The sequence below is a fragment of the Chinchilla lanigera genome, unplaced genomic scaffold (genome assembly GCF_000276665.1).
Source record: "Chinchilla lanigera isolate Chin_1 unplaced genomic scaffold, ChiLan1.0 scaffold00040, whole genome shotgun sequence".
NCBI lineage: Eukaryota > Metazoa > Chordata > Mammalia > Rodentia > Chinchillidae > Chinchilla > Chinchilla lanigera.
In genome coordinates, this window is record NW_004955441.1 from 10,503,802 (window position 1) to 10,514,807 (window position 11,006).

Sequence of the window (11,006 nt, forward strand, 5' to 3'; positions counted from 1 at the left end):
GTTCTTTTTTTTTTTTTTTTAAAGAGGTACCTATGTGCAAGTTGAAGGTGCTGTTTATGGTTTTTGTAACCGGGTGCTTCAGGATAAGCAATTGCAAAATTTCTAAATAGGAAAAGATAATTTTTGTTTGTTTTTTTGTTTTTGTCTTTTTTGTCTTTTTGAGAGAGGGTCTCACTATGCAATTCCGGCTGGCCATGAGCTCACTATGTAGCCCAGGCTGGTCTCAAACTCACAGTGATCCTCCTGCCTCAGCCTCTCGAGTGCTGGGCTTACAGGTGTGCGCCTGGCCTCTAACTGGCTTTTAAAAGCACAGAGGAGTATCATTTTCTAGTTTGATGGGAGGAGGGGTGCCTGGGGAGCCCTTTTTTGAACAACAGGCTCATTACTGGGTCACTGAGGGCCCTAGGACTTTCTGGGGAAGTGGACAGAGGACCCCATGACCTAAGTGGAGCTTTCTATCTCAAACCCTAGGTCCACATCCATCCCCTAAACCAGACCATGTTACAAATGAGATGTGTCAGCCTGACATAACCACTCTAGAATGCAACATGACAACCTGGCCTGCTGGAGGCCTCTGTTTTCTTCAAGTTTATGGTCCAGCTGTGAGCAGTGGTCGCTGTGGTGGCTCACGCCTGTAATCCCAGCACTCAGGAGGCTGAGGCAGGAGGATCTTTGCAAATTCGAGGCCAGCCTGGGCTACAAAGTGAGCTCAAGGCCAGCCTAAACTGCACAGCAAGACTCTGTCTCAAAAAGACACACACACACACAAAAACAGAACAAAACAAACAAACAAGGAAGCAGATTATGGCGCAGGTGGAAGAATGAGTGAACAGCGCTGGTCTGAGGTCAGGAGAGCCAACGCTGAGCCTGCTTGTTGTACAAGGAGGGCCAGGGCTTGGCTGGGAAGTCAGCAACGCTTGGACGGGGTGACAGCATAGGAGGCCTTACCAGGCCCAGGAGCTCAGGCAGAGGCAGGTGGCCAGCGGGTCTGTGAAGAGATAACCCGGACTCTCCTCTCCACGGCTTCATTTCTGGGCCCCTCCTCAGTGTGACTCTGCCACCGCCCTCCCTCCCATCTCTTTCTGCAGTCTTTGCTCGGCACCCTCCCGCTCCATTAAGAGGCATTATGGCCTTATGGTCCTGCAGACCGCCTCACAGGAAATGCGCTTTGGACCAGCTCCCTCATTGCATACGGCAAGGGTTCCCTGCTCATGTAGATACACGGGGACGCTTCTTGCTTTTGCTTGTCACGAGGCGTCGGTGAGCCAGCCAGAGCTACCTCCTAAGATCTCCTAAGATCCTGCTCTTGTGCCGCACACGTGCATACTCCTGTCCAACCTGATGCCGTGCACTCTTTCCAGAGCAACAGGACAGACGTGCAGAGGTTTAACACAGCCTGCTCTCTGTAACACACACACGTTCCACCGCAGGAAGCCCGAAGGCCCTCCTCGTGACGCCCCGCCACCAGCACAGCCACTGTCCACTCTAGGGCTCCGCCAAGATGAGCTCTGCCACGTGGATGCTCAGAAAGAGCAGTGGGGACAGGAAGACGGGCTACCGCACCGTCACAAGGAAATCTTCTAGGGGCTGAGCACGGAATTTGAAGCGTGTGGTGGGTAGAACGAGGTCACCGCTTTGGAGAACACCAGGAAGCTGAACAAGGAAGGACTCCCGCCCTTCAGGGGTGGGCTGCTCTTGGGCGCCCCTGCCTTGCAGGACTTCTCGGTCAGTATCATGTTGTAATATTCTAGGTCTGACAACCATGTACCTGATGGAACTGGAGGAAGTCTAAGGGGGAATGAACTGGGTGGGCAAGGCACGGGTGTCAGGGATGGCCAGAACGCCCAGGAAGGGGTTTCCAAAGGATCGGCTTTGGGCTGGGGATATAGCTCCGCGGCATAAGCACTTGCCTAAGCCTGAGGTCATGAGTTCGATTCCCGGTACAAACAAACAAACAATCGGCTCTAAGTTGCAACTGGGAGAGGGCTGCAGGCCAGCAGGGTCCTCAGTCCTCCTAACTGAACCAGGGCTGAGTGAGAACGGGCGCCCAGCGAGGTGAGTTGAGGTTCTGGACTAGAAGGGCCCAGGGAGGAGCGCTGAGGCCATGAGCGAGAACGGAAGCCCTCATGACAGGGAAGACAGCACCAGATGGCTGGGCCAAGGCTAGGGGCTCACCGCCACCCACCGAGGGTCAGTTGACTTGGGGCAGGGGGTTTGGCTTTCACGACAGCAAGAGTGGACACAAACTGGAAGGCCATGGAAACAGTCTCATCACCCCAGCAGCAAGGCCCAGCCAGGGAACTCACGGGCACTTGCGACCTGCTCCCAGACTGAAGATCGGAGCGAGCATTGCTTCTGTGCATCATGGGAGCCGGCTGCCAGTGACGCATTTGCTGAGACACAGGTGGCCGTCAGGGGCCCAGGCTCCTTGGGAACAGTGACAGATGGGGAAGGCAAGGTGGCTGTGGCCACTCGAGCCCTTCTGTAACACTTCGCTGCAGCTGGTGGGAATCGGGGAGGGCATGGGGAATACAGCCTACCTTGATCGAGGTCCATGACCTGAAGGAACGAATGAGGAAGCGGATAATGTTCCTACACACTTCCTTTGACAGCCAGCCCTCCCTGCACGGGGCAGAGCCAGCCAGGACTTCAACTCCTCACTTCTGGTATTTCCTTGCTGGAACCCTCCTGACAATAGGGAGAAACACCCAGACAGCCCCACAGGCCAGGGCAGACCAAGGCGGTGGAATCTCAGGGTGTGGTTTTATGGCTGGGAGATGGTGGCTTCACGGAACACTCAGTTCTTTCCGCCCCTGTGCTGCTGGAGGCCCTCCAAGCCCTTCCAAGGAACATCCATCTCCTCTGCCCCTCAGCAGTCTGGGGGAGCCTCAGCCAGCGGTGCCTTCCTGCATGCCCCTTCCTGTGCGTGAATCAAGCGTGGGGGCAGGACAGCAAAGCGCTGCCTGCTGCGTCACATGGGATCTGGTGTGGCATGGAGCGTCATTTTCCCGTCCTGGGCTTCAGGTCCCCGGCTGCAGTTCAGAAGTTCTGCCTCCTTCCTCAAGCTTCACGTGATCGCTCTTCTAGGCAGGGACCTGGAGAACAGGGGCCCAGCAACCCTGGCGGGGGGCTCCTGCTCTCCTCCTGCTGTGTCTGCCCCAGCCCCCAACGCCCTTCCCAGGTTCGAACTCAAGAGTCTTCTTTCAAACCCGACAGTGGCTTTAGAAAACCTCCACTGTTGCTGGGCGTGGGCGGCGCATGTCTATAATCCCAGCACTCAGGAGGCTGAGGCCGAGGCTGAGGCACGAGTTCAAGGCCAGCCTGGTCTGTAAAGTGAGTTCAAGGCCACCCTGAGTGAGACCCTGTCTCAGACCAAAAAAAAAAAAGGAAAAGAAAAGAAAAGAAAAATGAAAAGAAAACCTCCACTGTCCCCTGAGATCTGAGGTCCAGACCTAAGGGGCTGAAAGAGCCAGGCCTCTGTCACCAAGGGGCTCTGAGCATTCAATTCTGGTTATCACACTTATCCTCCATGGGCCTTTGGGCCCATTACTTTGTCTGTGAACCTTGTCTTGCTCATCTTCACTTAATTTTTTTCTGTGGTGCTGGGGAGTGAACCCAGGGCCTTGTGCATATAGGCAAGCACTCTACCCTGCTTAATCATCTTTGTAGGGTTATTTTTGGCGGAGGGGCTTGAGACAGTCTTGCTATGTAGTCCAGGATGGTCTTGAACTCATTTTGTAGTCCAGGGTAGTTTTGAACTCATGGCAATCCTTCCGCCTCAGCCTTCTGAGTGCTGGGATTACAGGTGTGCACCACCATGCCCGGATGCTTATTCATCCTCGGAATGGAGAAAGGCACCAAGGGTCTCCCAGCGTGCGGAGGAGTACATGAGGGCAATGGAGCAGGGTGCCTGAGGGGTGGAGATGAGGTGCTCTGTCCCCCGCCCCACCACTGGCCTGCTCAGAGAGGAGGCGGTCGGACAGGCCAGGTGGAAGGGGCTGCCTCCCTAAGCCTTCCTGATTGATTCACCTGTACCAGGCTCCCCGCCGGGCTCCCCTAGGCCAGCCCTGTGCTCATAGGCGAAACTCTTGCTCAAGAAATTCCACCCTGCATGAGACAGGAGGGAATGATGAGGGGGAGATGGAGCTGGTCCAGGTCCGCCACAGCGCCCAGACGCAGTATATGCTCAACCGCTTCCTTGCTGGATCAGTGTTTCTGGGGAAAGGTGAGGCCCAAGGTAGCTGATATGATGGGCCACAACTAGGATTCACCACCTCAGGGCAATTTCCTAACTACTCAGCATCCAAACAGTCCCATCCTTACCCCCTCACCAGGGCAATCCTAAAAACACCAACCCTTTATTGCGCTTAACTACTCTGACGGATATATTCTTCGTTTGCTCATTCACTAATCACCCAATGGTGATTTTTCCTAAGCATTTACCATATGCCAGGTGCTAACAACACAGTAGCAAACAAAACAGACAGAAACAGCTGAAAACTACCCAGAGAAGGAAGCAGGACGGTTAGTGACAGCCAACAACTGGGGTGGTTGCTGTGGTCCAGGTGGTAAAAGCAGGTCCCTGGGGAAACGGGACTGACGCTAAGATGAGGGTACAGAGCGAGCCACGCAGGGCGAGGGAAGGCAGCCCCAGCGGAACAAGCAGCTTGCGCAAAGGCCCCGAGGCTGGGGAAGCTTGGGAAGCTGCGGACTGCCCAGAACGCTGGAATGGCTGGGCCGGGGGCAGGAGGCCGTTGTGAGCGACTCTGAGAGCTTGGGTGTTATTCCGAGAGGGTGGACAGCACGAGAACACCACCAGCCGATTCACCCCAAGAGGAGCTCTTGACTCATTACCCACGAGGACAAAGAACTGCAGACAGACAAGGGTCGCGGCAGGAGGAGCAGGCTGGGGCTTCCGCGGGAGCCCGGGGAGAGGTGGCTGTGGCCGGGAAGCTGGGCCTGACAGACGTGTGAAGGTCTGTCAAATGAACGGACCAATACCCCGACCTGAGCGCTGCTTACTTCACACCTAACACAGAAAGGGGAGAAACTCCCGGCCACCTAAGTAGAAGTGAAGGACTGAGTCAGAAAACGATTCAGGTTTTTTAAACAGGCACAAAGGACCCACAGGGCCAGGTAAGTTTCAACCGTCTGAAGAGCACGCAGGTCTGACGGGGAGGCGGCGGAGAGCGCACACTCTGGTGGGGTGACTTCTGGCGGTTTGGGTGCCTCTTCTTTCGAATAAGCACTTGGTGCGTTCGCAGAAGAGGGCCTGTGCCGCACCTCAGAACGAGAACGCGCTCTGAGGACCGTGCATCTGAGCCCATCCCTACGGGAAGACCGAGGAAGGCGACAGGCAGGGCTGGCACAGTGCTCCGGGGCGGCCCTGGGAGCCGGTGGGAACAGAACAGCCAGCGCAGCCTTCCAGGTTCCAGGGTGTGACCCTCCATGACACACAGCAAATCCCCACAGGCCCGAGGCTTTGCTGGCTGAGCCATCTCACTGAGGGCCACTGTGAAATGTCACAGTGACCCAGCACTCCCCATCTCTCCTCCCAGGCCTTCCTCCCCGCCTGCTCGAGGGCTGAGCTTCTGAGCAGCTTTCATACTTTCACACTGGCTCACAGGCGGCCACAGTGGGTGACAGCGGTGCGCGTGCTTCTGTGTGAGGGGAAGCAGGGCCGTGGGTGGGAGAGGCCCACTAGGGGAGAGCAAGCAATGCTGGTCCTTCTTCCCCGGCTGTGTGCTGGGCTATGGGACCGCCGGGGCTCAGCTTCTCTACGCCACCTGGCTACAGCTCCGAAGCCCGAGCCAAGGCTCCCGTCCTATACATTGTGCTCACGTTTCCCCTCTCCACTATGCCTCACTGTGGCTTCAGACTCTCCCTGGGTCACTGCGTCATGCCCAGGAGGCTGGTTTGGCGTCTCCGGTGAACCCATGGCCATGGCCCCTGAAGCCCCACGTTGGCTTTCTGGCCCTGCAGTTCTGAAACCGACACCACAGAGGTAAGAGTAACTAAAGTCCAAATACCATGGGACTGTAAATGCTAAGCCCATGAGAGCCAGGCAATAAGCTTGTAGTAATCTATGCAAACGGTGCCCTGCGCTGCTTCCAGTGGGAGGCTCTGCCTGCGTGTTCCAGAACGCTTGTTGCAAATGGCACCCCAACCTCCTTACAGAATTAGGGACTGACTCGGGTGAAAGATTGAGCCATCAACACGAAGTGTTCAACACCCACTGCTGTGTCTCTCTAATAGAAGACATCTCTCTGGCTAGAGAGATAAAGCTATACAGCACACGGAAGAGAAAACGACAGAAGAGCAGGAATACAAGGGCTGTGTGGAATGACACACGAGCAGATGTGCGGCCGAGCAAGGGGAGATGCTTCACACGGGAACACTGTCCAGGTGGTGCGACGCCCACGTGGAGGCCCCTGTTCAAAGGCCCTATGACATTAAACCCACTACGGCACATAACACAGGAGCGAGGGAGCTACTCAGCTGAGACGGAACACAGCTGTAGAGAAGGCTGTGTCTCCCTTGAACTACAGCTAGTTTCTGCGTGTTTCCAGATCTGCAGTCAAATCTAAGGAGAGAGAGGAGAAAGGCGAGACCTCACCTGGACTCCTGCCCGTACACACTCCTAGCTGCAGATTTCATTCTCTTACTGTCAAGGCCCAGGAAGGTCATTTCCTCTGACCCCTTTGTGTGCTCTGCGGCCAGCACAGAGTAGTGTGGGGAGGGGGCCGCCCCCTCCCTTCAGTCCCTACTTGCAAACGCGGGGGGAGCGGCAGGTGCTGCACAGAGACCTGTGTGCAGCCAGCAGTCTCTGCTGACCTTCCAGGTGACCCAGCTAGTGCAGCCGGACAGCAGGAGAACCTGGCGGGCACAGAAGTGAACAACACCCACCCCCAGGAGGGTTATTTGAGTATGGAGCTATTTTCACCAGGTTTTCTAGAATCATTAACCAATCCCTCCTACAAATCCATCCTCCGAGCCAACTGTATGCAAAACGGTACGCCAGGGTGGTGCGTGTGAACCAGCGCCTCGATGCTCGCTCTCCGTGGGTGAGAGCCAGGTGCCAGCCCTGAGCAGTCCTGTGAAGGAGGGGCTGCTGGCTGGCGGGGCTGTGTTCCAGAGCGGGCAGGACACAACCAGGACACCTCATTCTGTTCCCACCACAGATGGAGTTCCCCCTTTGCCCTCTCAGTTTCCACTGCTGATCTACCCAAAGCCTAAAGAATACTTTGTCCCAGATCACAATGCCTTGTGGTCTGAGTGCCTTCCCTGCTTCCTGGTACTATCATTTCCTGGAACGCCACAGCCCAACTCTCCAGCAGTGCCCAGGGCCCAGCAATATCCTTTCCCCGAGTGCTTCCCAGTGTGACACCTTGAAGCCATCTCACGTTTTGCTTCTCTCAGCTCCCCGAAGCAGCACACCCCAAGTCTGCTGAGGCTCCCATCCTCTCTTCTCTGTCCCTTCGCCATGGATGATGGCTCCTGAGGACTGCTGCTATAGCTTCCAGCTGGTGACCCTTCCCAAGATCCCCCTCGCTCACCCCAGCCCTGGCCCACATCACACCCTGCTCCCGGAGGGAGCTCCCCCACCATGCCTCGTAGCAGCACTCTTAAATTTACAACCCTCTGCAGCTTCCCACAGCCTCCAGACCTGGCTGCTGCCCCAGAACTCAACGTCACTCCTGCTTTCCTGGGCTTCTTTCCTGCTCCTCTGGCTTCCCAGCCTCCCCTGGCTTCTGATCGCACACGTCCACTCACTGCTGTCCCCGCAGCTTCCAGGTTCCCCCAGCTCCAGCTTTTCCTTCACCCTGACCTCTTTCTGTGTCACCTGTTGCATCCTCTGGACAGCTCCACTCCCTCCCTTGAGACCCCACAGTGAATTTTTATTTTAGTGTTTTTACTGTAAATTTGACTTCTCAAATAAGACGTTACATAGTAATACAACTTGATGATATTATTTTACTGTAGTATTTATTAAACTAGGGATTTAGGGGACAAAATAAATGACATGCATTTTCATGGCATCTAAGATTCAACAGGGATAAGTGACTGAACACCAAAGGGAAAACCATCAGCAGCATATTCTATAAAATCTGTGTAGACTGAGGGAACGGGAAGTTACTGGCAGCTGCTTCGCATCCTGGCCACGTGCTAAAACATGACAGAACTGCTCTGGAGCAAGGGCTGGCTAAAGCAACTAAAGCCGAAACTAGGGGGTGATTTTTAGCCCTCAGCTATCTTTCAGTCTACAGCACGAATGTTTTATTCTACGCTTATGAAAATCGGCACCACCAAGAGCAGAGCAGAGAGCACGACGCCTTCAGAAGATGAGGACTTGGCTTGAACGTGATTTGCAGGATACAGTCGCTCAAAATGTGCTTTTCTTAAAGGCGGGGGCAAGACATTTTAGCATAATTTATGCGAAAGAAATTACCCCAAGGGCTTATCTACTGATAAACCAATCAGAGAGTCTATCAGTATTTATTGTGTTGGTTTTTTCTAGTAAAAATAGATTTTATAAAAACATTTAATCAATAATTTCATGCATACAGAAAAGATGCAAGCTAGCAACTCTCCTTGTGTTTAACACTTCCATGCACACATAGTGTTATTTTTTCTGCACCACAGAAAGTAAGTTGGAGGTGTTATATGTCTTTATTCCTTAATAGTTCAGTGTACGCTTCCTAAGAATAAAAAATATACTCTTACAAAGCCACAGTGCAGTTATCAAATTCAGGAAATGTCCTATCAATTGCAGTCTATAGACACCACTCCAACGTGGCTCGTTGTTGTAATAGCTTCCTGTAGGGCCTTCCTCCACCAATGCTGGATCTAGTCCAACTAAACTGCATTTAGTTGTTACAGAGTTTTTTCTCTTTTCACATCTCAACTCCTTTTTTAAGACCAGGATGAGGAATACAACACTAGATAAGCAGGATTTTACATTTTTTTATTCTTTTAGTGGCTTCATATGTACAGTTTGACGTGCAAATGGCACTCAATCTAGAATTATTAATTTCTATTTCCTTTTTTTTGAGACATGGTCTTACTATGTAGTTTAGGCTGGCCTTCAACTATGTAACCCACTCTGGCCTCGAACTCCTGGCAATTTTCCTGCCTCAGCCACCTGAGTGCTGGGATTACAGGCATGTGCCAGCATGCCCAACTGATATCTATTTCTTAAAAAAAAAAAAAAGGGATGGGAGAATATGGTAATACATTTTTACTGTAAATGAACTTAGAAAACCTCTGAAAGAAATAAAAGTAGTAGGGTAAAACCTATATATCAAAGATTAAGGGAAGAAATTCACCTGTGAGCTCACTGTGAAATTCTTTCCCATCTTTGGTGGAGAGAGCCTTGGAGAAATCTACTGAGTCCCTGCTGGGAGTTTCTAGTATCTTCTGAGGAACACCAGCAATTAGAAAAAGGAATACACCAACAGGAGCAGAATTTTGGATGTGGAGAAGTCTGGTGAGGGGCTGAGGCGGGCACAACATGGCATGCACATCCTTCGTACCACTGTTCATGTGACTTCCCATGGAGAGGCTAAACTTGCTCTGGAGCACAATCACTTACAGATTGTGCAAAACCAGCATCTTAAATGCAGACCGACCCTTACGGCTGGGGACTCAGACACCAGGAAGGTCCCACATGCCAGGGTCCCTCCAGTGAACACTCCCCACCCCCACGCAGGCTGAGCCAGTTACAAACGCTGGCCGGCGCTGCCTCTCCCAGGCGCTGTCTGTTGTGGGGAACGTAGCTCAGCTCGTGAGCCTGCCTCAGAACCGTGTTCTTCCGCTCACCGGGCTGGCTAACCTAGACACCCCTCTGGACACCCATCCCTAGGCACGGGGCATCCACCAACACTGTCCCTCTCCACATGGCCGCTGGACAGAGGGGTGACTGTGCTGCCACGCCAACTGTTTCTTGTCTCTTTCCTCCTGCAGCCCATTTTCTACTCTCAGGCAGGTTCCCTTCTGCAGCACACAAGGCAGCCCCACAGCCCAGGACTGTGACGGCTCAGACTGCGGATCTGAGCTCAGACCCGGCTCTGCTTTCTCCATCTGTCCTGCTTCTTGGGTTAATGGCCTTACTAAACACGGAGCCAAGGCACAAAGAGGAGAAAGCAAACTTGTACGTGGTCATGATTCTGTCATGGGCAAACACTCATGCAGGAACAAAATGATGGATCTGTTATTCTTGGGTTATGTAACCACAGAGAGAATCAAGACTTAGCCTTATTTAAAACAGATGACTATATAATTAACAAAGACCAAACACTATTTATTAAATTTCTACTTCTGAAAACAGTTTTTCTCTAGGATGTCTGCTAGCAAATTACGGCCAGTAGATCAAATCTGGGAAGACTTCTATTTTTGTAAATAAAGTTTTACTGGAACACACTAAGCCTATTTGTTTACCCTTTTTTTCCTTCTTTCTTTCTTTTCATTTTTATTTTTAGCCCTGGGGACTGAACCCAGGGATGCTCCATCACTGATCTGAATCTAGAGCCCTTTTTATTTTTTATTTTGAGACAGGGTCTTACTAGGTTGCCCAGGCTGCGCTGGAACTTGGGATCCTCCAGCCTCAGTCTCCTGGGTAGCTGGGATGACAGTCAGGCATCACCATGCTCAGCTGTTTTACTTATTATTTATGGCTGCTTTCTCACTAAAATGATGGAGTTGGGACAGAGACTGACTGGCCAACAAAACCTAAGACGTTCACTATCTGGCTATTCATAGAAAGGTCTGCCCATCGCGGTCCTAGAGCAATAACATGATGCGAAGGATGAGAAGAAGGTACCTGTTGACTGGCAGGTGTTTTCCTGTGATAGTGCTGTCGTCACGGTTTTTGTGGCTGCATCTCGTACGGCTTGCTCTTCACTCTGTAGGAGGGTGAGGACACATCTCCACAGAGCAAGTGTATCTTGCAACTCTGAGAAGACCAAAAAAAAAAAAAAAAAAAAAAAAAAAAAAAAAAAAAAAAAAAA

The 11,006-nt window shown here is 52.4% G+C and overlaps 1 protein-coding gene across 1 annotated transcript in view; it reads right to left on the bottom strand.

Annotated features, from left to right (window-relative positions):
• Window positions 1-11,006, bottom strand: part of Thada (thyroid adenoma associated) — a 321,327-nt gene that overhangs the window by 32,247 nt on the left and 278,074 nt on the right. Inside the window, 1 exon segment of the mRNA XM_013517530.1 lies at window positions 10,820-10,951. Within this exon segment, the coding sequence (XP_013372984.1) occupies window positions 10,820-10,951 (132 nt within the window).